Source organism: Amorphotheca resinae (assembly GCF_003019875.1).
Source record: "Amorphotheca resinae ATCC 22711 unplaced genomic scaffold M430scaffold_1, whole genome shotgun sequence".
Classification (NCBI taxonomy): domain Eukaryota; kingdom Fungi; phylum Ascomycota; class Leotiomycetes; order Helotiales; family Amorphothecaceae; genus Amorphotheca; species Amorphotheca resinae.
This window is the reverse complement of record NW_020194471.1, coordinates 3,067,766-3,093,433: the sequence shown is the minus strand read 5'-3', so window position 1 is coordinate 3,093,433 and position 25,668 is coordinate 3,067,766. Positions and strand designations below refer to the sequence as shown.

Genomic DNA, 25,668 nt, shown 5'->3' with positions numbered 1-25,668 from the left:
CAAGGCGATGAAATGCGCTGCAGATGTTCCAACTTGAATATGGCTGTATACATATTCCATTCGATACGAGGCTATTTCACCTGTCAAGGTGCATCAGGTTTGTTCAGCTGCCACATCAACAGCTGCCACATTAATAGAAGAGGTGGACCAGTTTATCCTCTCTTTACTAGAAGCACATTGTTATTGTTATGAGACTTAAAGATCTCAGCAGCCTCCCTCTCTTTTGGGATCACGTCGTGTTTTGCAGATCGGCATACCTGCTCTCTTCTCTTCTCTTCTCTTCCCGGGCCCTCTCCCCTATCTATGCAGCAGTGGGCCATGGAAGCGCACCTTGAAATTCTCCTTCCCATTCTGCTCCGGCGTACAGCGCACGCAGGACGCTCTCCACCTGACATCATCTTCACGTGCAAGCGCAGTATGAGCAGATTCGTCCTCCCCCCTTTTTCCAAATCCGCATGCCGCGCTGAGATTCCCGCAGCTTCTTCTTTAGAGATAGAGGCTGTGGGAAAGCGGCGATCCCTCTTGCCCGGCAGCGCCTCGGCAGTAATGTACCTAAGTAGGTACTTGCATTTTATGATTTTACAGTGCTAAGTACCAGGTACTCGCATATAGGGGATGCTGGCTGGCATTACTACTATGATCTGCTGGGGGATTACTGGCTGGGGAGGCATGGCAGTCTGACCTGCGCTTTTGAAGACGCAGTGCCGGCGCTAGCGGGCGTTGGAAGGAATCCTTCTGAGTCGGCTCTGCGCTTCTGCGCTTGGCTCCCGGAGGGCAGTTGGGAAGTCGGTAGGGTTAATAATATGGTACGCTTGTAAGGTTGTATGTGTGTGGAGAAGATGCTCTCTCCTTAACTGCCTTCCCGATTAGGGAATCGGAATTGGATGAGCTGTGCCAGCAGCACTCCGTCTAAGTGATCTCTTCTAGTGGCCCATTTTTCACTAGATATTGACTTGGGTGTTCTAGGACAGCGCTGCTACCGCCTCATGGAATGAATCCCTTCGGAGATAGCGGGAGAGGAACTAACCTGGCATAGGAGGAATAGAGGTCCTGCCTACGGGAGGTAACGTCTCAATGCAGACAAGATATGACGCCAGAACCCGCAATCCCGACGCGTTGTAACTTGTGCCTGGCCATCTCTAGCAGGGGGGCCTCTATACGTAAGTACCGGCCAGGACGGTGCAGTACTGTACGGAATAGATGAACGTATGGGGAGGGGGCCCAGGAAACCAAACGAGTGCCACACCCGCAGTGTCCAGGGGAGACACAACCTCCTTACGATTTCCAAATACAAATCACAGCAGTGCTATAGGCTACAGCTACAACGTACCGTCCTCTGGAAACCTACTGCAGCGCCCTCCCTGTGCGGGAGGCAGAGGACCCAGGGAGAGCTGGAGTGGGAGGGGTTAGTGTAGGCTCGAGTTATACCTCCGTCGGTACTGTAGGACCTTGGCGTTATCCCCCTCTTGTTCCCCGTCCCCAGACGTGCAGTAACGACCTCCTTCGGTATCTCCTTCGTGCGAGAGAGACCGCCACTTACCTCGCCCGCCTGGTACCTGACTCTGACAGATCATTGAGTGCTATCCCATACGGGCAGCGCCGATTCTCCCACTGCTCAATGCTTAATGCTCCCTCCCTCCCCGCGCCCATGATTGGCCGGCGCGCTTGGCCCTCCAATCTGCCCAGCAGCGCGAATCAGCATGCCGTCCAGCTCTCCAGTTCCTCGATATCAGTCCCGAGGTCGATCCGCCGGGACTGCCGAGCGCGAAGGAGGCGGCCCCCGGTCCCAGCCTGCTCTGTCGGGACGGTGGTAATCTAGCGGTATGACTGGTTCCTGACGCCAGCGCTTACCACTCATGGGCCAGCCAGTGCAATGCAGGGGATCCATGGGGGTGTGGTCAATGCGATTGATTGTAGAATGCTGCGTAGAAGAATGAAGGATCGATGATGCAGACGGAACACCTAGCTTTGCCATACCTTACTGGTCCTCGAAGAATACGTACGGAAGTATGCAATCTGCAGGGAACATTCGAACAGAATGTTCGCGATGCATGATGCATATCCAGGGCCCTCGCCTCACGAGTCTCCGTCAGGTTCCAGCTGTCGAGAAGAGCTCGAAGAAGGCATTAGCCACAGCGCCACTACAGCCACTACAGCCACCCGCCCGCCACAAGCGCAAAGGGGAGTCGGCACAGGAGCCAATCAGCAGCGCTGCAGAAACAAAGGTGCAGGAGAAGGATGCCGATCATCGATACCCCTTGGCGTGCTAGACTGCTTCTGGTAAGTGGGCCTTCAAACCCCTGTCCCCGGCCACCACTCCCCGCCTTCCTATCGCAGCATTCTGGTCCGGGGCTACCGCTTTCGGCAGCTCCCACCCTGCCCCTCGCCTTGGCGACGCACCGGGTACTATTTTTGTGCAATTCTTGGGGTTTTATGGTTTGCTGTGGCTGTTGTGCCTTTTGTGCCTTTTATGGATTTTATGCACGGCCTTATGAGGGCTGAGGCACCTTGGGGTTATGGCGATGAGTGTCATGAGGAGGGCAATTGTCACGATGGCAGTATCAGTATCACCACCACGACGACCGTGTATCTCCATCCGCACTGCGCTGGTGCAGTACAAACCAACATCAGAAGTTCAGAACCCTCCGCATCCTTCGCCCGCTCACCAGCCCCATTGGTCGCCGCCTCGAGACCGGCCCTGTTTCACTGCGCCGATCGTCCGTCCCAGCCGATCAATCAGATAACCCGCCTTACAGTACCCGGCAATCGTCGACCACACACACGACCACACAACACCACCGCACCCTCCCATGTACCACGACTAACTCACTGCTCCTTGGACATGCGGGAAAGCTTGAGTCTCGATAGAGTCTTGGCTCTTGACACGGGCTTCGTGGCGTCATTTGGATCACCGCCGTCACTACGACACTACCTAACCTATACACGATGGCCGTCTCTCTCTGTCTCTGCCTCCCCCACCACCACCATCACCATTAGGGAAGCTCACCCATGGAGAGCCCCGAGGATCCGCTGCTGTACTTAGGAAGGCCGGGACTTCTAGGGACTTCTAGGAAGGAGCTAGTTCTCCCGACACCAGCGTTCACATGCCGCTCCAGATATCAGATGGCAGACGCTGTCTCATGCTACCTGAACCTATCAATGGTCTGAACCCCAATGCTTGACATGATGCCCATGCGAGGGGTCGACGACGAGCTATCCCCGGGGAGGCAGATCCATGACCGTCCCTTGCCCAGAACTTCGTCCGTAGAACATTTGCCTTCCTTCCATGCCTTAGCACCGGCGGTCCCGCCAACGACGAGCTCGTCCTCCTGACGGCCCTCCCATTCCCCGGCAGAGCTCTTGTCTCTCCGTTCTTTGGACCCCTTTGTCTCTCGTCTCTTGTCTCTCGATGATCGTCTATAAGAAGACCCGCTGCTCCCGTCCTGTCTCACTTCTCCAGCCTGCTCACAGTCTCTCATTCCACACTTCCACCTTCAATTATCTCCGGTTTCCGAACAGCTTCGACGCCTCACGCAAAGATGCTTTCCTCCCTGACCACTGTCCTCGCCCTCGCGGCGGCGGCTCAGGCTGCTCCTGCTCCTCCAGCACTCCCAGTTGCCCAAGCCGGGGCCAGTGCATTCAGTGTGCAAGCTGTTCACAGCGGCGCCGTCCGTAACGGAACGGCCGCCATGTTGAAGGCCTACAAGAAGTACAACTTGCAGCCCACCAAGGACTTCTCTGAGTCTTTCTTGACCGAACTCGCCCTGTCAAGGAAGCGCCAAGACGGCTCTGTCCCGGCAGTGCCAACCTCACAAGATGCCGAATACCTGGTCCCCGTGACTGTTGGAGGTCAGAAGCTGAACTTGGACTTCGACACCGGAAGTGCTGATCTGTAAGCTCTCCTCGGACCCTCTTGAGAATAGGGGAAGCAGAAACTGACAAGAACGTTCAGCTGGGTCTTCTCCACTCTCCTTAGCAAGAGCGAACAGGAGAACCACACCGTCTACTCCTCATCCAAGAGCAGCACCTACAAGGCGATGTCTGGATCAACATGGAACATCTCCTACGCAGATGGCTCCGGCGCAAGCGGAGTGTGCGGAACTGACACTGTGTCCGTCGGAAACACGACCGTCACTGGCCAAGTTGTCGAGCTTGCCAACAAGGTCTCATCCGAATTCGTTCAAGATAGCAGCGACGGACTTTTGGGTCTTGCTTTCAGCAGCATCAACACTGGTATGTTCTCAAACCAGTCGTTGGCATATGGATCCCGTGACTAACCAACATCCAGTTCAACCCCAACAAGCACAGACTTTCTTCGACAATGCTCAACAATCTCTCGACTCTCCCCTCTTTGCTGCCTACCTCCCATCGCAGGCCAACGGTGAATACGACTTCGGATACACCGACAGCTCCAAGTACTCTGGCTCAATCAAGTACACCCCTGTTGACAACAGCGGTGGTTTCTGGCAGTACGACTCCACCTCCTTCAAGGTCGGCTCCAAGACTGGCTCCATGGAAGGCCAGGTCGGTATCTCTGACACCGGAACCACCCTCCTCCTCATGGCCGATTCCGCTGTCGATGCCTACTACAAGCAGGTTTCCGGTGCTACCAACTCCCAAGAAGATGGCGGCTACGTCTTCGACTGCTCTGCCACTCTCCCCGACATCTCCTTCCTGATCGGCGAAAGCGACTACGCCACGGTCCCTGGCAGCCTCCTCAACTTCGCTCCTGCCTCCGAATCCGGCAGCTGCTTCGGCGGTCTCCAATCCGTCGGTGGTGGCAACCAGAACATCTACGGCGACGTCTTCTTCAACGCCAACTACGGTGTATTCGACGCCTCCGTCCCACAATTCGGTTTCGCGCCCTCTAGCGCTATTTCATCGTAGATTGTTTTTTTCGTACGACAATATACCCAACGATTCGTGTGTGTGTGTGTGTGTGTGATGGGGACGGCTCTCTCAAGAAGACTAGTAGGGTAATGCAGGAGAGGAGACCGCATTGGTTGGCTGATCTAATCATCGCTCTATTTACTCCTCCTGTCATGTACGCGCGCAGAAGGCCAAGATTCTCGAGAGCACCGAAAAACCAATGGGGTTGCGACGATATTTATTTCCTGGCTAATTTATATACCTGTACTTACTTAAATAGAGTCCCGAACCTGCCAAATTCTATATTTTTATCTATCTATATCTATCTATATCTCTGCCTCATTGCTTTTCGAATGTGTTGGAAAGTGAACTTAGATGGAGTGAAATGGAGTGAAGTCAAGTGAAGTGAAGTGAGCTGAAAGTTTGAAAGTTTGAAACATCCTTCTCCTGCATGCATACATAGGTACATGCAGGGACCTGCATGCGGCTGACTTTCGCGAGCGCGATGATTACCTAGGAAAGTTCGGGAAATTTTAAAGTTGGGAAATGGAATGCCACATAGGTACGTATGTGCTCCTTTTATAGGATTTGGATTTCGATTGGATTTTTTAATGGATTTTTGATTGGATTACAGGATGGGAGGGGGTGTATTGTTGCCAAATATGGAAGTTATTTTAGATATATATTACAGTATATACCCCCCCCCCCCCGCCCTTACTATCTATCTACCATAAGCAATCAATCAAATCAATCGACACCCTAACAATCCTTCCCCCAATTCTTCATAATCCACTTCGCCATCAACTCCGTCAACGTCTCATTCCTATACACCGCGACATCCGACGCGCCATAACCCTGTCCCGTGAACCGCAGCGCCGCGAGCACCCACGGCTCGATGAAATCGATAAACACGAGATCGACGACGTCTGGGTCGTGGTCGGCGGGCAGCGAGAGCGCGCTCTGGATCACGTTGGGTACGCGGTAGAAGGTTATGGGCGTATGTAGCGTGTCGTCGCCTTCGTCGCCGCCGTCGTCTTTGGTGGTGTAGCCCGGGAGGAGATGGGGGTGGTTGGGGGATGAGAGGAGAGGTGATTGGAGGTTGTTGTTGTTTGGTTGGTAGGAGGGAGGCGAGGGGGAGGGGGAGGTGCGGATGGAGAGTTGTTCTGGAGGGGCGAGTTGGGAGAAGTCGAGTTCGGGCGTTGAGAGGACTTGCCCGGCGTTGTTGATTATTGTCAAGACGCGTTTTGCCGATTCGTAGGGCACGTCTTTGATATAGCGGTATTTGCTGACGAAGGGAGAGATGATGTATGTTGCGTCGCGGGTGAAGGCCCCTTTGAAGATGTCAAAGCGCATGGCGCCAGTGTTGGTAATTGCTAGGGTTGGGACATCTTTCCGTTCCGGATTGACGACGACATCGGGAACAACTTCGTTCTCTAGCCAGGTGTAGAGACTGTCCTCGCTGGGATATGGCGCGCGGCTCATCCAGAGATCTTTTGGTGCGCAGCCAAAGTTGTGATCGAGGTCTAATGCTTGCCTCGCTTTGTATATCGAGGTGGAGATATTCAGCCCGTGGTCGGTTGGGAACGTCGTGGCGTTTAATCCGGTATGATAATGGTAGCCAAAGAGGTTGTTATCGATGTATCTCCGCTCGAATGATATTCCAGCACTAGACTGGCTCTCTTCGATCTCTCCCGATTTCTTCTTGATTCCCTCAATGGACATCCATCCAATAGTCTCCATATAGCGACCCGCTTGCAGGCCATATGCCTTGGAGTCATATTTGTGGAAGTCTCGAATGTGGCTATGACCACCAAAAAACTGGATTGGGGTATCCCAATTCTGGCTCCTGATTGCCCTGAATATGGCCTTGTATTCTCGCCCTGGGAGCGTGACATGGCCGGCTACAACGAATAGGTCTACCTTCTCCCTGATTGCATCCTGGAACCATTGCTCTTTAATAGTCTCCTCGACTGGTTGCACCACAGTATTGTTCGCATTGCCCGTAAAATCAAACAAGAATCCGAATGCTAGGACTCGAATCCCTTGGTTCTTGGTCGTGAACTTTCGATACCGTTGAGCCATAGGAACCTGCTCTCCGGTCTTTGGGTCTATGTAGTCAAGGTTCGAGGCTATGTACTTCCCCTTGAAGTTCGGCACAGTTACGTCGTACTCTCGAGCCCCAGAAGCGATTTGGTATAACTCGTGGTTTCCGGGACAAATAATATCGATGTCCTGCCCTTTAAAGATGTCGGAGGTGTATTTTCCCTTGGGATCTGAAGCATCGTAGAGCCCGTTTCCTTCTATTCGATCGCCGGTATCGACAAGTAGGAGATCTACTCCTATGGCATCTGCTTTCTCCCGCATTCGTTCTGCAAACGATATATAATCTCCCCAGTCGGCCGAGTATTGAGGCCTCAATGCTGTTAGTTCTCTTGAATTTTAGAGCCTGAAGACGAGAAGACTCACTCCTGTAAGTGTCCCGCTAGCCATCCATGTGTATCCGTCGTCTGCAAGAAATTCAGCTGGCCCCATGGGAGAGGTCTAATAGGTGCTGCGATGGGCTTCGGGGCAGATGGCTGTTCAGCGATGGCCAGCGAAGCCAGCAGGCTCATCCAAACCAACCATCCTTTAGCCATGGTGTTGAGGAAGACAGGGAAAAACCACCACCAAGATGTATGCGAATACTACAGTAGTTCTTGGTGAGAATGGTGGTTATGGACCATTGGCGGCACAGGTACCTTAGATGGAGGTTCCACTGAAGTGTGGCTGGGATGACTCGGGCCCGGTGGCGATTGTTGCGATAAGCAACGTTATCGTAGTGCACAGTAGCCCAGAACGGTGTCCGCCGGCAGTTAGCGACAAATTTAACGCGGCGCGATTTCGACACGGGAGACGACGACGATATTAACTTCAGCAACAGAATTGCGAAGCACCAATGCTTCGCGCATCCACTAACCAAGGAGTACGAAATGTGCTCTTCAATTATGGGAAACAGGCGGACTTGAATGCCTTCATCTCAAGGACTCCCGCCCCTCAGGATGGCAAAGCCCCTGCCGAAGCCGACGTCCAAGCACGAGGTCTGTGGATTGGATTCATGGATTGGAGAGATATACGCTGACTGTAAGGCTAGATCCTAAAAAAGCACTTATTTCAAAGCACTCTCGACTTCTAGCCGTCAAGGACAACATAGCCACGGCCAATCTCCCGACAACATGCGGATCAGGAATTCTCCAGGACCATCAAAGCCCATTTGAGGCCACTGTTACGGAACGGCTTTGGCATGCTGGGGCTTCAATCGTAGGGAAGACTAATTTGGATGAGTTTGGCATGGGATCACACTCTACCAATTCCTTCTTTGGCCCCGTTCGCCATGACTCCTTTGATGAACGTTCAGTTGGAGGAAGCTCAGGAGGAAGCGCAGTGGCCGTTGCGGTTCAGCAATGCAAGGTTGCTCTGGGAACGGACACAGGTGGCTCGGTCAGACTTCCAGCAGCTTATACGGGTGTGGTAGGATTCAAACCTTCCTATGGTTTGATTCCACGTTGGGGCGTGGTCCCCTACGCCAACTCCCTCGATACTGTAGGCATCTTGTCAGCTAAGGTTAAGAACCTCTTTGTACTCCTACAAAATGCTAAGGGACACGACCCTCGAGACCCAACTTCTATCACAGATGCAACCTGGCAACGCATAAAGGAAGGGCGGAAGAGATCTGCAATACAGTCTGGTAGGCATGGACCTTTCAACAAAAACATCCAGAACTTAAAGATTGGTGTTCCAATTGAATACAACATCTCGGAACTGGACCCTGGAATTCGACAAGCCTGGAAAAACGCCTTGAAGCTCTTCCAAGAAAAGGGGTGTACTGTTGTACCAGTGTCTCTGCCGAATACAAAACATGCTCTTTCGGCCTATTACGTGATTGCGCCAGCTGAAGCAGCCTCCAACTTGTCAAAATATGACGGCGTTAGATATGGAACTCGCAGTGATTCTAGCGATTCTGCTGTTGACGTTCTGTATTCTAAGACGAGAGGAGAGGGGTTTGGCGACGAAGTGAAACGACGAATTCTGCTGGGGTCATACACACTAAGCTCGGAAGCCATTGACAACTACTTCATCAAGGCTCAAAAGGTCCGAAGGTTAGTGCAGCGGGATTTCGACCGAGTGTTCTCTCTACCAAATCTCCTTCGTCCCTCCGAGCAATTTGACCTCAGCGACATGGATGAGTCTGTTGAACTGGACAACAAACTTGGCCCATCTCAGGTAGACTTCATAGTTTGCCCAACTGCCCCAACTCCGCCACCAACCCTAGATGATATATCCAAGCAAACGCCGGTCGATACGTACATGAACGATGTCTTCACTGTCCCCGCCAGCTTAGCTGGGCTTCCTGCTATTAGCATCCCATTCCCAATCCCTGAAGAGCATCAGCGGCCCAATACCCCGGCATACGCCGGTATACAAATTATTGGACAATACTCAGACGACCATCGGCTACTGGAGACCGCCCGGCTGCTCGAGAATCTACGACCCGGACCGGTAAAATTCAAAATATCTTACTTTCCAGTCGATTCTAAATCCCAAAGATCACCCGCAGAGGAGAAGAAGAAGACCCCATTAATTAGAAAATACATATCGACCGATAGGAAAGCGAAGCTGCCACGGAAGCTTCGCTCGCAACCTCGCTCGCAACAGGAACCCGACCTCGATCTTGATGATGCCTTCAAATCGTGGGAAAATCTTGAACGCCCGAAGTAGCAATTTCGTCGAGTATACGGTTTACGAACTTCACCCAGGCTGAAGTTACAGGGACGGGCCATTACAGTTCCAGAAGTTTCAGCAAAAGACTGATCGAGGGACTGGGGACCTCGCAAGGATCGAATCATCTGAGCAGTTCTCCACATCAAACTTCTACAACCCAAATACAGCGGTCCAATGGAACCTTGTACAAAATTATTAATTGATTTTGTACTCTTTTCACATGTGTGGGGAATGTTCTGAAACTTCCAAAAGACCTCAACCACGAATTTGGCGCGCACAGTAGGGGTTTAGGCCGGGAGTGTAATTACGAACAAGACATCAATTGTACTATAAGTATGAAGGAAGGTGTGTAAGGAAGTCAATTGTATCTATATCTGCTTGGACACAAACATATTCTTCCCTTCTTTGCATTATGCACTCCACTCTCAACCCAGTTTCTCACTCCTCAAACCTTAAGCCGCATCACACATCCAAACCAACACAAACAACCAATCCATTTCTTGCCCCTCTCCCCCAACAATCTACCCTCACCAATGTCCTCCTTCCTCACACCCCTCTCGCCCACCTCCCCCTCAAGCACAAACCCCCACTTCTTGCCCTCCTCCAGCACCTCTGAAACCTCATATACAAAGCTCTCCCCTCTAACCTTCTCCCCCGTCTCTTCATCTACAAAACCGGCCTGTGATTTCCGGCCCATGTCGGCATGCATATTCGTCAACACTAGATAGCCGCCCTCTGGTTTAAGAAGCCATTTTACAGTCCGGAAAAAGTCAGACAGGGGTAAGTGCTCCAGGACGAGCGTGGAGACGACAAGGTCTGCTGTTAGTGAGAGAGAGGCAACAAGGGGATAGTTGGCGGGGCGCAGGGCGTCGAAATCGTAGAACGCGACCTGGGGAGCCTGGCCATCAGATCCTAGAGCGCCAGCGCACCGAGACTTGGCAACGGCGAGCATACCAGGGCTTAGATCCAGAGCATTGATGCGAGAGATTGGGAGGGCAGTGGATAGGAGTTTGACGGTGTTCCGCCCAGTTCCTGCGCCAAGCTCGGTGATGGTCAGTGGTGAGGAGGAGGAGAGCAGCTTGAAGACTCGGTCGATGAGGGGAGGCAGCATGTGGTCATCAAGTGCTTGCAAGATGTTGCCGTCGGTGTCATAGACCTGAACTGGGTCTTAGTCGATGTTTACATGAGATGTTTAGGAAAGGGTATATACTTTAGCCCACCGGTCATACAACTCAGTGTTGGAAACAGATCGAATGGGACGTGGAGTACTTGACATTATGGATTTTGAGCTTGAAACCTTTTGGGTTGGTGAAGTACTGTATCTGAGGGACAGAAATGGGGGGTATAGGAGATTTATACGAAAGTCCAATGACTCACGCCGAAATGCAAGAGGGGGGTTTGATTCTAGAAGCACATTATTAATACATGCATCACTGGATACATTTGAGAAGACAATATGTGGACATTTATAGAGAGATATTCGGACATCTTCGTCCAGCTGGACCCAACCCCTTTTCTCGCCAGGGGCAATCACGTGACTCGTCCATATCGGGAACCCCTGCAGCCAGCCCGGCAAACGAGGACCCTGAATGAGGATTAAATGGGACGAACGCAAGACCCGCCATCCAACCACCCTCCTCCTCCGCCCATCAATTCCATTCTTTTGCCGTGATATCTGGAGGAAAAGATATCTGGGTCGCTGTATATACTCCAATACTCCATGGCCGCGACTCTCGTCCCATCAACACAAACACAGCAAGGCTTCCTTCCTCCGTTCACCACATAATCAATCGCATCGCATTGGAGAAAGCTGCAGAGTCAACAAATATAGCGAGCACGAGCACCAGCACGAGCACGAGCACGAGCCAAGCACCCTCGACCCTCTCGACTCTCCCCCAGAATTTCTTATTTCCCTTCTTCCGCGCAAGCGTCCCTCTCCTATATCTGTACCATACGAGCAGCGGATTCCTCTTCGCTGCCGCCTTCGTCCAGCACCTACAATGCCTCCCAATGGCAAGACCAAAGGGCGTTTCGAGCTGCCCGCTCTCGTCCCTATCAACTACTCCCTCACCGAAGGCACCTCCATCCCTCCTCCACCCATCTCTCCCGTCGAAGAGACCACTCCTGCTGCTGCGCCGAAAGGAACCACACAATCCACACTTGCGAGTATCGACACTCTGCCTGCAGCCTCCACTGCTCCTCCTAGAACTTCCAGAACCTCTGATGGACGCGGTCGAACGAGCGAACCACCGTTGAGCCCTGCTTCGTCGCGGCGGCCAAGCAGCCTCCGACGATTCCTGTCCCGGAAATCCCTCCACGGAAACTATACGAATGGGATGAACTATGATGGGACGAACGAGAATTTGGCAGCGGGCGGGAGGCCGGAAAGCCCGAGTAGTTTCATGACTAGCGGGCCTCCAGCGAAGAAGCGGGGTGGGAATTGGTTCAAGAGGCTCTCAACCATAAATCATCGGACAAGCATAGTTTATGAGGATGAGCCAGTTGTGAAGCAGCATGTGGCACCTGTGGGACCACCGCCACCGAAACTGCCAGAGTTGAGCCAACTGAAGGCCAAGATTTCGGACAATGACGGGGGTAGTCTGGGTGGAGGAGAGCTGTTCAAGAACATTTCATGAGCAGACATGGCATGTTGCTACGACACCTACGGTCAGAGGTGGACGTAGAGCACCAATTGCTGTTCACAGGTCACGGAGTTTTGATAATTGGGCGGAGGAGACAGATTGAAGAAGGTGACGGTGGATCGAGATACCCGCTCGAAGAGATGAGCAATCGCGCTCTTTTTATTCATTCTTTGCGTCACTGGTCGATGTCTTGGGCCATTCTCTCCTGTTAATGCATGGGAATTGCCATCAGCTGGTAGCATTTGTAACTCTGGCAGGCTTTCGGGGCACCGTGGACGTTCGAGCTTCGGGCCTTAGCATCCACCTGTTATTAGTATTAATATAATGTCCTAGGCGTTTTCTCATCGGTCAACACGTTCTCATCATGGATTTGAAGTGGATGGATAAGGGTCATTTGGTTTCCCAGCTCCGTGAACCTTCGCTCTGTCCAAGGCCTCACGGCTCGTGAGAAAGGAAGATGAAAAAGGAAACTTTGGCCAGGGTCCTATTGAACATGCATCGGGGTGAGGGCTATACCAAGCGTGTTTATTATACATGGCTACCTTGCTTTTATCAACCTATCAACCTATTAACCTTCCAACTTATCCAGTTATTTATGATTTAAATAGCGTAAATATTTATTATTATTTACATGTCAATATATCGCGAAGCCACGTGCAGAGACCCTGCAAGGAGCTTCCCGTCGGCCGCTAAACGTCATGCGCCGCGTGCACCTTGGCAAGCTTCACTAAGCTTCACTCCACTTGTTTTGACTTCACTTCTCGAATTGTGAAGTCGAGTCCACCACACAATGCCTCAATTACCGACTCTACGAGCCAGCAATCGCTCTATTGCAGCTCTGCCACGGGCATTGGCTCCCCGCCATGGGCCATTGACCTGCCGTAGGTTCAAGTCGGGTCCGTACGGCTACACGCAGGCAAAAGCTCTCGTCTACTCCAAATATGGAGAGCCAGCTGATGTCCTCTCGTAAGCCTCTTCCCCCTTGCTATCACCCAGCAGAGAATAATAGCTAATCTAACATAGTCTACACACGCACTCCATCTCGCCCTCGCTCCCCTCTAACTCCCTCCTCCTGCGCGCCCTCGCAACGCCCATAAACCCCGCGGATATAAACCAGATCCAGGGCGTCTACCCAGCAAAACCACCCTTCACCTCCCTCCTCGGGACATCTGAGCCCAGCGCCGTTGGCGGTAACGAGGGCTGCTTCGAAGTTGCGTCCGTCGGAGCGTCCGTCAAATCCGTGAGCAAGGGCGACTGGATCATAATGAAGCACACGGGATTCGGGACATGGCGCACGCACACGCTCGCCGAGGAATCGGACGTGCTCAAAGTAAACAAGGAAGGATTGACGCCCATCCAAGTCGGCACTGTGTCGGTGAACCCATGCACTGCGTATCGGATGCTGAAGGATTTCGAGGATATAAGGGAGGGCCAGTGGTTCATCCAGAACGGAGCCAACAGTGGTGTGGGAAGAGCGGCGATCCAGCTGGGTAAGCAATGGGGTCTGAAATCTATAAATATCATTAGAGATAGACCGGATCCGGCGGCGACAGAGGCGATGAAGAAGGAGCTCCTAGAACTCGGTGCCACGAAGGTAGTCACCGAGTCCGAACTCATGGACAAAGGATTCGCGGACCAGGTCAAGGAATGGACGAATGGCGGCCGGGAAAAGGTTAAGATCGGACTGAACTGCGTAGGAGGCAAGCCCACATCCGCATTAGTGAAATGCCTCTCCCCATCCGGCCACCTCGTCACCTACGGCGGCATGTCCAAGCAACCGCTCCAACTCCCCACCGCAGCCCTGATCTTCAAAGACCTGAAATTCAGCGGCTTCTGGGTCAGCCGCTGGAGCGACGCGAACCCCGACGAGAAGCGCCGCATGGTCTACGAGATCCTGGAGATGACCAGGCTCGGCATGTTCAAGGACGTCCCCGTCCAGCAGCTGACCTGGGACTGGTCCACCGAGGAGAGCGTCCTGAAGGATGCCGTGCAGGGCACCCTCGGTGGCTTCAGAGCTGGGAAGGGCGTCTTCGTTTATGGCGATACATGAGTTTAGATCTATATCCCATATTATATAGAATATTTTAAGCCCTAGCTTCGTTTGCGTGCATGGTCTTGGTGATCTTTAATCTTTATATCGTGAGTATCGTATACGTCTAACCATTCAGCTACTATGAACCAAAATCCGGTTTATGAAAAAGGGTGCCAGCTTCGGTGGCTCCGGAGTTGATTTGTCTGTTGGATGAGAGGCTGGATGAGGGTATGGTTTGACAAGAGGAACGTGGTCATGTGATGACGCTGTATCCCTACGTTTATGGTTTTGGGCAGGTAGTGGAAGGGAAGATAGGTACTATGCGCTTTGCATAATCCTAACTAGAAGTTAGGTAAGTGGGATCAAGGTCAAATATGCCTGAACTATGTGAGCAGTGCTAGACCAAAGTATGATGGAAAGATGAGAGTGATGTTCATTGGCATCTTCTATGCTTAGAGACATTCTCCACATCAAAGCCCTCTTGGGAATGAGGGAAAGCCCAACGCCACCATCCATGCCAACCCTAACTCGAGAAACCATGCACGCAGTGAAAACAAAAGAGCCCACGCAAAAGAACCCTCCAAAAACATATCATCCATGGCGTTGCGCTGCATCTCTAAAGGCTTCTTCTTGCATTGCGAGAAGTTGCTCTGTTGACAAGCCGCTTTGTTCAAGTTTATTTGCCTTTTTCTCTCGTCCCTATTCCACAGAATCAGCACCACATCACCTGGAAAAATGGATAGGATGCATACCTTCAGTTGCTCTTTGTGTTCACTAGCAACCTCCATAATATCCGGCACGTATTCTCCAAACCCCAACTGTTCCAGTGCCTTTGTGATATGCTCACAAGCAATGGTTTTCTTGCTTTCCTTCTCACTGATCTCATTTGCTTCAGATGAGATCAAGGTAATGAATTCAACACAGCATTCAATTAAAAGGTCTCGTGCATCTTTGCCAAATGCCAAGCCTGACGACGGTGGAAGGATTTCCGTGACAATTTTTTGGACGGTGGCTATCAAAATATATTAGTACGCTGAATGTTACAAATGTTCTTCGTGTTTAAAAGAAAGTAATAAGTGCAATTAGCGCTATAGGCTGGGGATTCAGAAAAACGAGTGTCCAGAAGATTCCATAGACTCGCAAGGTTCTTCCGATAGAACCGTGTCATTAGAACCTCAAAAACTTAAAGGTTGCGCCTGGTACTACCGGGCAGCGTAATGGAGTGGTAAAGATCGATTTATCGGCTGCCGAATGTTGGCCCAGTACCCGATTGGACCCAAAGGAAAAGCGTGTCAGCCTTTATCGATTTATCTCCATCTCGCGGATGATGATACAATGGCTTTTGGTCTGTTTGCTGATCCCTCCGAATTATTTCTGTGGTTGTGGCGGGGGGTAAGGACGCTGCAGAGCATCCCTGTAGGGGGTGTGCAGGACTTGCTTTACCGGCTGATGGTTGCGGTCAATATCTTGATTTGATGTATGGCTGTTGGCCTCCATTGCGTTGTTGTCGTGATCGTCTTGAGACCCCTCTTCCCTCGCTGGTGTATGGCTATTGGCCTCCATTGCGTTGTTGTTGGGATCGTCTTGAGACCCCTCTTCCCTCGCTGGTGTATTGCTATTGGCCTCCATTGCGTTGTTGTTAGGATCGTCTTGAGACCCCTCTTCCCTCGCTGGTGTATTGCTATTGGCCTCCATTGCGTTGTTGTTGGGATCGTCTTGAGACCCCTCTTCCCTCACTGGATCTGGTGCTGGTATAGGTTCCCGTGCCTGGAGACCGTTCTGCTGATGTGGAAGTCGACGGTCTAGATTCCCATGATTGGGGTATGGGTATCTAGTATGTTGAGTGAATGAATTGAGATTCGTGCCCTCCGGGTTTACGAATCTTCCGTTCCCAATAGCAGCAGAATAACGTGGGCCTACAGGCGGCCCCATCATTCCAGAAGGTAGAGGCGGCCCCATCATTCCATAAGGTAGAGTTGGTGGAGCTAGTTGATTGGTGAAGAAAGTGGGAGTCCCAGAAGTAACTAATCCTCTTTCACGCCACGCATAATAATAGTCAGAGGCCCGACGATCAAAGGGACCAGCACCCGGATAATGATTATTGGAAGGGATCTCCACGGGTCTTGTGGGCGGTATATAGCGATTTTGGTGTGAGGATGGACCCCGCGGAGTGACCTGTGGAGCGACTTGCGAAGTAACTTGCGCAGTGGCTTGAGGAGTAACTTGCGAAGTGACCTGTGGAGCAACTCGTTCGGCACTGCTCATGCAGGCAGCATTATGCGAACCACCTGATCCGCAGTGCTTGCACTCGGCCCAGGGCGGGCCGTCGTCCCAGGAACCTTTGTAGTCTTTTGGGACAAATTTATGAGAACCCGCCATGGAGTATAACGATGTGATGATGATGATGCTGCAGTGAAGAGAGAAGGGGAAAGAAAGAAGAGAAGAAGAAAAGTTAGAAAGATTACCTTTGGGAAGAGATAAGTCGTCATTGCCTAGAAGGAAAGAGCGTCAGCAGCTAGTCACTACTCATATCGACACAACAGAAGCAAACTGGTTCTCTGGATCTTCAAGTAGAAAAAGATAGTATACATGAACTCAGAATCCAGCAGGGCACATCAGGGCACAAAGGCGATGATGCTCAAAACGGCGCCTCGGACAGAAGTCGACAGTATATCGAGGTCAACAAAATCACATAATATTCTTATATTTGGAAGCCTAGCTCCTTATATACTTTTATTGAGAGCGAGAGCAAGGACTTGAGTTGGGAGACGGAAGTCACGAAGCAAATCGAGGACTCACTATTGAATTCTCGGTCTGACATGGTGCTGGACTTGTGGAGAGACCAGCGGCCTGAACAGAACCAAGTAAGTTGAAGGAAAAAAGAAAATTCGAGGAGTTGTTATCGAACACCGGCGAGATGATATGACGTGGTTGAGGTTGTTGGTGTTGCAGTTGAAATCGCATACATTTATGCCTCTTATGTGCATCATGCACTTTCAGCCTCGTCAGAAATCCACTCGGGCGGACGCTAGTGTGGCACGTGATCCCGCTTGCCGCGACCCGCCAGGACTTCCCTCGGCGCCTCGCCAAGCGCGCAACGTCCAGTACTTATTCGGTCCAGCATCTTTCCACCAGATCCACGCCCCATGTGTGTCGACGTGATCTTATACGAGTGTGGGGATTACCGATGGCACCAGCGTGTAGGGCCATGCTCACACTCGATTTCTGAGGGCACATGCAGCCGGCAGCTGATCTACGAGATCGTCACGAGGGACCGGCCATGCGCGAAATGCGTGACTATCGAACGGAATGAGAGCTATCTACGTGTAAAGGAAGAACAGCTCCGCCGCTTCAAGGAACAGGCAGCGGATAAAACTCGCCGTGTTCTTACAAGTGAGCAGACCGCGGCTTTGCATACGATGCTTGCTAAATTCGAGAATGCTATTTCCGAGCAGAGGTCCCAGCTTGAAAATGCCCGCATCGAGCGTCAGAAATCTTTAATGGGGTCCGAGGGCACTGAACTCGGTCGTGGCATCCAGGTGTTGTCAATTGTGAAGTTTGGAGTTGAAGAGATGCGGGCAGTTCTGATGTCGGATAATGACTGAACCTGGGAAACGCCCGGTAAGCTTTTAACATTTTATACAGATGCAATCATGATCTGTAACAGACAACATGTTCAAAATAAACCTGACTTCGTAGACAGTCTTCCGGCATGGACTTTACACGAGGCTGCTCGCAGAGCGTAATTTCCGAGGCGCAGAGTTGATTTGTCAAGGTCCGTATTGAAAGTCTGATATCTCTCCAATGAACGCCATGGGCGAAGTGGATATGGTCATTGACTGTACGCCTATAGTACTCTATGTCTTGTCTTGGGGGAGGCTGTTAGGAGGTCTGGGCTAGGTCCTCAAAAGCAGTGCAGTGTGATGTTGTTATGCTGGCAGAAATATACTTCATCAGTGAGGTGTCATTACGACACATGTAGCTCGGAGGGAGCCGGTCTTGTGTTTTCATAACAAGAGATACCTTTTACCAAAGTAGCTTTCAACAGCACGGCTAGAGCGCCAGTTGTGCGGAGTCAAGGATCGCCACGATGGGCTGCATGTAGTACTACAAACCGACTCCAGCCAGAGTTGGTTCCCTCCAAGAGATAGATGATTGGAAAATTGGGACGGATGTATTGCCAGGGATTGATGCACGACACACGGTAGGCCGTGTGTCTTTCATTGCATTCCGCTCTCGATTGGTCCTTCCGTTGGTTCTAGGATGTATGGATATGTGAGAGTATATCTGGATGCTATATAGGTACTTCTTTGGAAATGAATCCGAAGCTCCGTCAAGTCCAGCTTTCTGGGGCCATCAAACATTAATTCACAGTCCAAAGATGACTGACTGGTTACTGTGCATATAACTGCGTCAATAGGAAGTCTATCCTCTGGTAGTTCAGCCTGAACTGGAGTTGTTAGGACTCAATAACCTATCACAATGCTGTCCAGAAATTGGAAAGTTTGCTATGCCTTAACTCGTAGCTTCTTCGCATTTATGGATGGGCCATGGCAGTCATACAATACATCATCATAATATACAACATTCCATCATTATACCAACTCCGTACCTGTATACCCAAGACGCCAGAGCCTATTCCGGGTGCTCGCCATATTCATTTCAAATCCCCCTCACCTATAATATCAAACCTTCCTTTACCACATCCGTCTCCTATATCCTTTAAAGCCCTCGCCCTCACCAGCAGCTAGGATCTGCTCCTTAATCCTCCTCCTCCTTTCCGCTCTACTGATCGGTTTCTGCTCCCTCGACTTCTCCGACTCACCGATAGGTTTAGAACCCGGAGCTAGATCATAAAGATTATCTGCTTGCACCGGCCGAACTTCCTCCATCTTCATCATCGGCTTCTGATCCGCTTCATCCCCCCGCACGACGTCTTCGGATTGTTTTTTGTTTGTTCCTTTCCCCTTCCTCCTCCTTGTTGCGGGTGTGTTCTGATCCTCTGAACTAGCGGCCTCATCAAAATATCTCGGATCTCCATCATGCTTGATATTGATCACAGCCTCCTCCCCTCCTTCTCGCTGTGCTGGTGTAGGTTTCGACGCAAACTGCGTAGGGAGGTACATGCGCGCCTGCGTCGGTGTAGGTTGCGGTCTTATTGCAGCCCTGATATCTCGAACAGTCTGTTGCTGGATCACGTAACCGCTCAGGAAAAGGGCAGAAGTAAATAAGAAAACTGATGATCGTTAGTGAAGTGCGCTGGGCTGGAAGGAATGGGAATTTCAGTTCGTACCGACGAAGGAGGAGATGGCTACGGAAACTTGGCCTGATGTAAGGAGCATACTCTTTTATTGCGCAACTAATTATTCAAATTAGATGATAATTACTGGCGCATGTATCGTGATTGCGATGTCTGGGAGTCTTGAAATGGTGGTTTCAAGAAAGTATACGCAGGGGCTCAAGTCAACAATGGCCATTGTCACGGCAACTATCGATAACAGATTACAGATCATAGGAGCACGAGCCACCCTTTCTTGAGGAAGTTGCTTGAGTCTATTGTTCCACACTGCAAAGGATTGGGCGCGCAGATTGGCGTATTCAGTGTTTTAAAATTCAGTTAGTAATTTAGGAATGTATATGCCATAAGATGCTATAGCTCGAAAGCAGATAAGGAGATGCTAAAGTCCTTGAGATAGAGATGTATCTGACAGCTCCGTGCCAGCAGCTACACCGATCCGGATATCTGCACTTCTCTCCCTGTGTAAGATGCAAGGAGGAATGAAAAGCTCTCTCTGGCACGACCAATGTCATTCCAGTTACCAAAGGTAGCCATTTTGTTTGTGTCTTGCGAGTGTTTCCGAGAATGAGCCCAACAGGTTAGCATTCTGGTATGCAATGGGGAGACAATGTAGACTCGCACTTATCGAGTCTCATAAATCACTGCAGCGTAACCCAAAGCATCCTATCCACAAACGCCGTTTGCTGAAGTAGAAAACAAGGTCACCTAGAGTGACACACGACAGAGTCAACACAACCAGACAGTGTGCTGAGTCAAGGTGAGTATAGACTCACGAAGATAGTATCTCCTTCAGAGTCCGATGCTCACTCAACCCGCCCTCTCTCGCGTGCTGTATCTTGAAAGGAGCAAACCTCTTGCGATAATCTTGTTCCTGTGGGCCCAGAAGTTCGATCTGGTCTTCAATAAAAGTAAACTCGCCGTAATATATCGGATCGATGAATTTCCAGTAGATGTCATCGAACTCATAGCTGGTCCTCGCTGCAAAGCAGACCCAAAACTGTCCACTATAGAAGGAATCTTTCAACTGCTATGTCAGCCCCTGCACCTCGAGAATGTGCCCTTCGCGATCGTCTCATGTTCGCTCTCTTGTAGGATTTCCAGAAATACCTCAAGCCGTGACAGATAGGTAGCGAAGGAGAGCTCCAGCCCGCCTTCCCAGCTGCTCGGAAATGCTAATAACAGTCACCATGGCGGGTTGTAGGTGAAACCAACCGGGGCAGCGTAACAAAATTACCAATCAATGACACCGCGGACGTTGAGGTCAGCATCAACGATAACATTTGAGGGGCGGAGATCGTCACAGAACAGCGGAAAAGGCCCGTGTCTGTGTTTTGTAGAGAGTTGCCGCATTATTCTGAGGAACAAGAAGCGGGCGACAAAATTTCCCTCAGTCTGCTTCATCATCCACTGCATCATTGCATTGAGTAATGAGATGATGCAAATGCCCTTCAACGAGTGCCTCGAGATAATCAGTGGCGATTAAATAAGGTTGCTTGGGGAGTTCTCTGGGAGAATAGTTCCTTAACGAGACCAAGTCATTCAGGTTGAAAGTCAGCGCCCGTCTGTTGCCAGGCTCTCAATTCGTCCTGAGTGATGGCTCCAATGCGTGAGTACTGGGATTTGGACAAGTCAATCAATATTCCATAAGAAGTGATTGACGGGTGGTGTTGAAGGCTAGACCTGGGTGATCTGCGAAGTACCAGTTAATAAGCTAATTCTCGCTTTATCGATAAGAGAATCTTTCCCCAGACCTCACCTTGACCCCACAAATCTCACGTTCTCCTCCAAGGAAGCTCCTGGTGTCAATCTCGAAGCTTGAACACCAGGTACGACAAGCCTAATAACTTCACCGTCCAGTACCCACTACCTACCAACGACCGTAGACCGCACCCCATCCAAACGACCCCTCCTGCCCCCTCAAACTCCTCAACCTCCTCAACCTCTCACCCACTGCCCATCATGGCCACCCATCGCGCGGACGAAAAGCGCTTCCTCGACGAGCGCGGCTCCAGCGGGCCCCTAGCACCCAATGGCCTAAACCCTGCCACGATCATGGAGAAGCCGGTGCGGGAGCGCATCGTCGATTCCTACTTCTGGAAAGACCAATGTTTCGCCGTCAACGAAGCCGACATCGTCGACCGCGTCGTCGCACACGTGCGGTTTATCGGCGGCACTTACGGCGATGCCCAGAAGCCCTCGCCTTTCTTATGCCTGGCGTTCAAATTGTTGCAGCTGGGGCCGGACGATGATGTTATACAGGAGTATCTAGGGTATGGAGGCGAGAAATTCAAGTATCTGAGGGCGCTGGCGGTATTTTATGTACGGTTGACGAGGAAGGCGAAGGATGTATATTTGTTTTTGGAGCCGTTTCTAGAGGATAAGAGGAAATTGGTGATGCGGACGAGGACGGGGAGGAGATTAACGTTCATGGATGAGTTCGTGGATGGGCTGCTGACAAAAGAGAGAATGTGCTCGACAACTTTGTGGAAGATGCCGAGCAGAGCGCAGCTGGAGGATGAGGAGAAGCTGGATCCGAGAGTTAGCCCCTTGGGAGATATTGAGGATTTGCTGGATAGTGAGCCGGAGGAGGTTAACGGTGGAGGGAGTGAGGGAAGTGGGAGGAGTAAGAGTCCAGGGAGTGAGTTTGGAGAGGTTACTCCGGAACCATCGGACGCGCATGAGAAGCATGCTGATGATGGGGTGGACAAGGATCCGGTGAATGGAATGGACACATCATAGTTCGTTGTTTCAAGGTGCAGAGTCGATTTCACGAGGATACAAAAATATACCCATTTCTGCCAGTCACAGTTCATACTAATGTATGCCATACTCCTGCTTTTTCTCATGAAATCAAGTCGATTTCTCAATTCAATGTGTCTGAATATTTCTCCGGAAGCCCAAGTAATTATTTCCAAAATCCCCATTCACAGATATAACGCCCATTCCGAACCCCTCTAATTCCCAACTCCACGACATGCAAGTCTTTACACCCTAAAATGCTGCACTAACCCATGTAACCTATCGATAACCACGGGGAAGATAGCATTCGAACTATCCTCAATCAGCCTCTCAAAGTGCCTAATTGCATCCTCCTCGCTCATTTCCAAATGGAACCTCTCCTTAACCTTCAATACCACCTTATCTGGCTCCAATTTGATATCGGGAATATTGGCATCCACCATCAGGCTAAACAAGTTAAGAATCAAATTTGAGGATTTCCGTAAGGTAGTGTAAGCTGTAAAGCAATATTGTTTGAACTGGCGGTATTGCTCTGAGGATGCACCGCCCATGCCGTCAACCATTTCTTTGCAGAGCTTCATGGCCGGGGCAAAGGGTTTGGGATCGCGGCCAAGAATAAAGCCGAAGTCTGCGTGGAAAAAATGTCCATCCGGAGATAGGAGGAGGTTGTCCAAATGGCGATCTCCTACCCCGAGCAGGTAGGTAATGACACAGTATCCTGCACACGACTTGACGAATATATCGAGTGCCTCCTTGCGGACACCCAGTGGTGCCTTGTCATCAGGATTGTTTGACTTCAGGTAGGCTAAGACCTGATTACCCTTGTATTTGGTAACAATGGCTTGCAAACTCATCGACGGCACGAATTGGGCTGCTCCAGCAGTTACACTGGTAGCGAGAATCTTATATGGAGATAACTTCAGGTCCAGGTTTTCCTTTTGAAGTAACTGGTCCATTAGTGTGATGATTTGAATGACTAGTTGGTCTTGTCGAAGATCGTCCCCCGTCTTGAAAATGATCTGGTACTTTTGTCTGGTTGTCGTCTTGAAGGTAATCCTAATCGGACAAAGTGACGATTTGAAGACCAGAGTCTCTGCTGGATCGACACCTGTGATCATGACAGATGGATCTAAGGGAAGTGGTAGAGGCGGGTCAATAGTAATAATCTCATTTTTAGGGTCAGCAAGAAACTGCTTCACCCTTTCGGCCTTCCGGGGTATCGTTTCTTTAGACGCCTTGATATCCCCCGAGATTTTAGAGAGAACTGTTATGAGTTCAGCCTGTCGTAGGAGAGTTTTCCGAGTTTCAGGACCACCTGGAAGCTTCACTAACTCGGTCATGAAATCATACTCGACCTTAGCGAATAGTTTGCGATACTCCGCGCCTTGGGCTTCACTCCTGTCATCACACTCCACCATGAGGTACCAATGGAAGTAGTTCCCGAGCATAAAGTTACGGGTTGCTCGTGCAATGAGAAATCGTGCAAGCGAAGAATCTTGCGTCGCATCTTGGGTGGAATCGGGTGATATGTGCTCGAATTTAAGAGCTTGCACCAACTGTAAGAGATAAAGCAGAAGCTCATCATCGTCGGACTTTCTCAGACGATCAACAGCATACGCTCTCACTGCAGGATTATCAAATGTAGGGCCCAGCAGTTCAAGAGCATCATCAACATCAATTTCGGTCCATTTTGCAAGGATCTGTACCGCTTGGCGTGGTTCGCTTGGATCATGCCAATTCACGGATTTGACGAACTTGGTCAAGGCTCTCTTGTCTCTAGTAAGGTGATGACGGAACTTCCAGACAAGATCCTTCTCTTCAGGAGAAAGTATGTGCGTTGGCGAATAAGCCATAATTGCATTCAACTCGTCCCTCACTTTGGCATTTGGTTTGAGATCTCGATCCAATACACCAGTTCGATGACTTCTCACGAGACGCCGATGTTTGCTTTCCGCAGGATTATCTCTAGCCCCAACTTCTGGGTCGTAGACTCGTACTAAGCGCCCCCCAAAACCCTCATCGTCATTGTCGTTGTCACCAAGGCCGTGGATACCTGGGCCATATTGAACTTCTGGTGGTGGTTTGAGTATAATGTTTGATTGGGAGGTTGAGAGATGTTGCAGCGACGATATGGGCGGTGGTGGGTATTCGTGGTCTGCGAAGACAATAGGAAAGTCGAATCGTGGTAATTCGACATGTAATGTGAATCTTTCGTCCTCGACAGAATCCTCATAGATATCAAGGTCTTCATTCTTCTCTTCCTGTCCATCCAATGTTGTGATCGTCTTCTGCTTTCGAGCTCTGCTTCGCTGAAGGGTCTTGAGAGATGTGGTAGATGCCTGCAGTCCACGCTTTTCAACTCCGCGGAATACTAGTTGGTCTAGCCATTCTATCCGAGGTATCTCGCCCATTTCATGTTTCTTGAAGAGCTTTTCCAGCCTGTCCAACTCCTCGCTTTCCTTATCAATCGTGTCTAGGCCCTTCTTTCCCTTAGACCCATTGCGCCGGTCACCCGGAAAGATGGAAGGAGTCGAGGTGGAGTCTAAGCCATCTGCGCCTTTGAGACGATGTAGGTAGCATTTTTGACGTCCTTTCTGCAGCTGGTTCTCCTTATCAAATAATGGGAGCGTAGTTCCCCCAAACGGTATTGCGTGGCCTTGCGCACCCTCCCCGCCGGTTGGTGATAAGTCCCATACTGTAATCGCGAGTTGCGAGCTTAAGGGTAACGTCGAATAGTTGATAGGAAGGGTGAGCCATTCGTTCCACCTGGAAGAGCATCAGTTGAGTCTATTGATCTAAGCTTTATCCTTTCCCGTCATTCACACATACTTTCTCTCGTTTCTAAACGGTTTGTATGCGGTCTGAACAGGCACTGTCAGAGGCTTCGAGTCGGCCCATAGCTGCACTGTGACATAGAGATCTGAGTGAGGGCTACATAAAGTGTCAGTCCTTATAGAACTATTGCTCCCAGGATAGCAATATACCTCAAATTCGACCCGATGTGCCGCAAGTCAGGCCTCTTTATCAACGTGGAGAATGGGATAGGCGCTTGTTCTCCCTCGAGGCTGACACTGGAAGGGACATTAAATTAGCTAGGGAGGGAATCTGGCGCAAGAACACTTACATCCTAATGCTTACTGGAAGCTCCAAAGCTTCTGAGCTCGCAAAAGAAAATGGCTCCATGATATGATGTCCATTATCGGGGTCTAGTGCGCGCCCCGGATTGTGGGATCGTTCATGGGAGCTCTGAGCTCTGAGCAGGGTTCACGGGGTTGGTCCGTGCACTGTGGCTGGTGCGACAGCTGCGCCACGTGACGCGCGACGTACAT

At 50.7% G+C, this 25,668-nt stretch overlaps 13 protein-coding genes across 13 annotated transcripts; 8 read left to right on the top strand and 5 right to left on the bottom strand.

Moving 5' to 3' along the window:
• Positions 1–233: 233 nt before the first annotated feature.
• On the top strand, positions 234–1,011 carry M430DRAFT_269489 (hypothetical protein; the record flags this gene model as incomplete). The annotated part of the gene is made up of 3 exons (XM_024865477.1): positions 234–556; positions 613–806; positions 967–1,011. The coding sequence occupies exons 1-3, from the start codon at positions 304–306 to the stop codon at positions 1,009–1,011; spliced, it is 492 nt and encodes a 163-aa protein (XP_024725633.1). The 5' UTR covers positions 234–303.
• A 2,678-nt stretch (positions 1,012–3,689) lies between these two features.
• On the top strand, positions 3,690–4,887 carry M430DRAFT_94075 (hypothetical protein; the record flags this gene model as incomplete). Its single annotated transcript, XM_024869814.1, has 3 exons — positions 3,690–3,892; positions 3,953–4,233; positions 4,289–4,887. 3 exons carry the CDS (start codon positions 3,690–3,692, stop codon positions 4,885–4,887), a joined length of 1,083 nt encoding a protein of 360 aa, XP_024725632.1.
• Positions 4,888–5,573: 686 nt separating this feature from the next.
• On the bottom strand, positions 5,574–7,612 carry M430DRAFT_113533 (hypothetical protein). The gene is made up of 2 exons (XM_024861518.1): positions 7,336–7,612; positions 5,574–7,282 (listed from the first exon to the last, which is right to left on the bottom strand). Exons 1-2 carry the CDS (start codon positions 7,503–7,505, stop codon positions 5,629–5,631), a joined length of 1,824 nt encoding a protein of 607 aa, XP_024725631.1. The 5' UTR covers positions 7,506–7,612; the 3' UTR covers positions 5,574–5,628.
• Positions 7,613–7,748: 136 nt separating this feature from the next.
• M430DRAFT_113531 (hypothetical protein) lies at positions 7,749–9,630 on the top strand. Its single transcript, XM_024861517.1, has 2 exons — positions 7,749–7,946; positions 8,000–9,630. The coding sequence occupies exons 1-2, from the start codon at positions 7,805–7,807 to the stop codon at positions 9,622–9,624; spliced, it is 1,767 nt and encodes a 588-aa protein (XP_024725630.1). The 5' UTR covers positions 7,749–7,804; the 3' UTR covers positions 9,625–9,630.
• Positions 9,631–9,680: 50 nt separating this feature from the next.
• Positions 9,681–10,938, bottom strand: M430DRAFT_32600 (hypothetical protein). Its single transcript, XM_024866200.1, has 2 exons — positions 10,838–10,938; positions 9,681–10,783 (listed from the first exon to the last, which is right to left on the bottom strand). Exons 1-2 carry the CDS (start codon positions 10,901–10,903, stop codon positions 10,073–10,075), a joined length of 777 nt encoding a protein of 258 aa, XP_024725629.1. The 5' UTR covers positions 10,904–10,938; the 3' UTR covers positions 9,681–10,072.
• A 689-nt stretch (positions 10,939–11,627) lies between these two features.
• On the top strand, positions 11,628–12,263 carry M430DRAFT_24463 (hypothetical protein; the record flags this gene model as incomplete). The annotated part of the gene is made up of 1 exon (XM_024865068.1): positions 11,628–12,263. One exon carries the CDS (start codon positions 11,628–11,630, stop codon positions 12,261–12,263), a length of 636 nt encoding a protein of 211 aa, XP_024725628.1.
• A 748-nt stretch (positions 12,264–13,011) lies between these two features.
• Positions 13,012–14,366, top strand: M430DRAFT_113527 (hypothetical protein). The gene is made up of 2 exons (XM_024861516.1): positions 13,012–13,235; positions 13,293–14,366. Exons 1-2 carry the CDS (start codon positions 13,060–13,062, stop codon positions 14,317–14,319), a joined length of 1,203 nt encoding a protein of 400 aa, XP_024725627.1. The 5' UTR covers positions 13,012–13,059; the 3' UTR covers positions 14,320–14,366.
• Positions 14,367–14,657: 291 nt separating this feature from the next.
• On the bottom strand, positions 14,658–17,270 carry M430DRAFT_132273 (hypothetical protein). Its single transcript, XM_024862241.1, has 4 exons — positions 17,101–17,270; positions 16,767–16,793; positions 15,054–15,313; positions 14,658–15,000 (listed from the first exon to the last, which is right to left on the bottom strand). Exons 1-4 carry the CDS (start codon positions 17,120–17,122, stop codon positions 14,893–14,895), a joined length of 417 nt encoding a protein of 138 aa, XP_024725626.1. The 5' UTR covers positions 17,123–17,270; the 3' UTR covers positions 14,658–14,892.
• Positions 17,271–17,447: 177 nt separating this feature from the next.
• Positions 17,448–17,906, top strand: M430DRAFT_15329 (hypothetical protein; the record flags this gene model as incomplete). The annotated part of the gene is made up of 1 exon (XM_024863221.1): positions 17,448–17,906. One exon carries the CDS (start codon positions 17,448–17,450, stop codon positions 17,904–17,906), a length of 459 nt encoding a protein of 152 aa, XP_024725625.1.
• A 907-nt stretch (positions 17,907–18,813) lies between these two features.
• Positions 18,814–19,713, bottom strand: M430DRAFT_63278 (hypothetical protein). Its single transcript, XM_024869044.1, has 2 exons — positions 19,595–19,713; positions 18,814–19,537 (listed from the first exon to the last, which is right to left on the bottom strand). The coding sequence occupies exons 1-2, from the start codon at positions 19,641–19,643 to the stop codon at positions 18,999–19,001; spliced, it is 588 nt and encodes a 195-aa protein (XP_024725624.1). The 5' UTR covers positions 19,644–19,713; the 3' UTR covers positions 18,814–18,998.
• Positions 19,714–20,656: 943 nt separating this feature from the next.
• M430DRAFT_269479 (hypothetical protein) lies at positions 20,657–21,254 on the top strand. Its single transcript, XM_024865476.1, has one exon. It carries the CDS (start codon positions 20,841–20,843, stop codon positions 21,081–21,083), a length of 243 nt encoding a protein of 80 aa, XP_024725623.1. The 5' UTR covers positions 20,657–20,840; the 3' UTR covers positions 21,084–21,254.
• A 107-nt stretch (positions 21,255–21,361) lies between these two features.
• M430DRAFT_132271 (hypothetical protein) lies at positions 21,362–22,405 on the top strand. Its single transcript, XM_024862240.1, has one exon. The coding sequence runs from the start codon at positions 21,560–21,562 to the stop codon at positions 22,337–22,339; it is 780 nt and encodes a 259-aa protein (XP_024725622.1). The 5' UTR covers positions 21,362–21,559; the 3' UTR covers positions 22,340–22,405.
• On the bottom strand, positions 22,389–25,552 carry M430DRAFT_132268 (hypothetical protein). Its single transcript, XM_024862239.1, has 4 exons — positions 25,464–25,552; positions 25,324–25,410; positions 25,169–25,270; positions 22,389–25,105 (listed from the first exon to the last, which is right to left on the bottom strand). Exons 1-4 carry the CDS (start codon positions 25,520–25,522, stop codon positions 22,585–22,587), a joined length of 2,769 nt encoding a protein of 922 aa, XP_024725621.1. The 5' UTR covers positions 25,523–25,552; the 3' UTR covers positions 22,389–22,584.
• Positions 25,553–25,668: the final 116 nt, after the last annotated feature.

Bases quoted from the DNA above. Each gene is read 5' to 3' on its own strand.
- M430DRAFT_113533 (XM_024861518.1), bottom strand. From the start codon at position 7,505: ATGGCTAAAGGATGGTTGGTTTGGATGAGCCTGCTGGCTTCGCTGGCC. The intron at 7,283-7,335 runs GTGAGTCTTCTC...AACAGCATTGAG, and splicing joins CTAGCGGGACACTTACAGGA to GCCTCAATACTCGGCCGACT.
- M430DRAFT_113531 (XM_024861517.1), top strand. From the start codon at position 7,805: ATGCTTCGCGCATCCACTAACCAAGGAGTACGAAATGTGCTCTTCAAT. The intron at 7,947-7,999 runs GTCTGTGGATTG...CTGTAAGGCTAG, and splicing joins AGCCGACGTCCAAGCACGAG to ATCCTAAAAAAGCACTTATT.
- M430DRAFT_32600 (XM_024866200.1), bottom strand. From the start codon at position 10,903: ATGTCAAGTACTCCACGTCCCATTCGATCTGTTTCCAACACTGAGTTG. The intron at 10,784-10,837 runs GTATATACCCTT...GACCCAGTTCAG, and splicing joins TGTATGACCGGTGGGCTAAA to GTCTATGACACCGACGGCAA.
- M430DRAFT_113527 (XM_024861516.1), top strand. From the start codon at position 13,060: ATGCCTCAATTACCGACTCTACGAGCCAGCAATCGCTCTATTGCAGCT. The intron at 13,236-13,292 runs GTAAGCCTCTTC...AATCTAACATAG, and splicing joins GAGCCAGCTGATGTCCTCTC to TCTACACACGCACTCCATCT.
- M430DRAFT_132273 (XM_024862241.1), bottom strand. From the start codon at position 17,122: ATGTCAGACCGAGAATTCAATA. The intron at 16,794-17,100 runs GTGAGTCCTCGA...CTTTCCTTCTAG, and splicing joins GTCAGACCGAGAATTCAATA to GCAATGACGACTTATCTCTT. The intron at 15,001-15,053 runs GTATGCATCCTA...TCTGTGGAATAG, and splicing joins AACACAAAGAGCAACTGAAG to GGACGAGAGAAAAAGGCAAA.
- M430DRAFT_63278 (XM_024869044.1), bottom strand. From the start codon at position 19,643: ATGCTCCTTACATCAGGCCAAGTTTCCGTAGCCATCTCCTCCTTCGTC. The intron at 19,538-19,594 runs GTACGAACTGAA...AACGATCATCAG, and splicing joins AGCCATCTCCTCCTTCGTCG to TTTTCTTATTTACTTCTGCC.
- M430DRAFT_269479 (XM_024865476.1), top strand. From the start codon at position 20,841: ATGACACCGCGGACGTTGAGGTCAGCATCAACGATAACATTTGAGGGG.
- M430DRAFT_132271 (XM_024862240.1), top strand. From the start codon at position 21,560: ATGGCCACCCATCGCGCGGACGAAAAGCGCTTCCTCGACGAGCGCGGC.
- M430DRAFT_132268 (XM_024862239.1), bottom strand. From the start codon at position 25,522: ATGGAGCCATTTTCTTTTGCGAGCTCAGAAGCTTTGGAGCTTCCAGTA. The intron at 25,411-25,463 runs GTAAGTGTTCTT...TGTCCCTTCCAG, and splicing joins CTTCCAGTAAGCATTAGGAT to TGTCAGCCTCGAGGGAGAAC. The intron at 25,106-25,168 runs GTATGTGTGAAT...ATGCTCTTCCAG, and splicing joins CCGTTTAGAAACGAGAGAAA to GTGGAACGAATGGCTCACCC.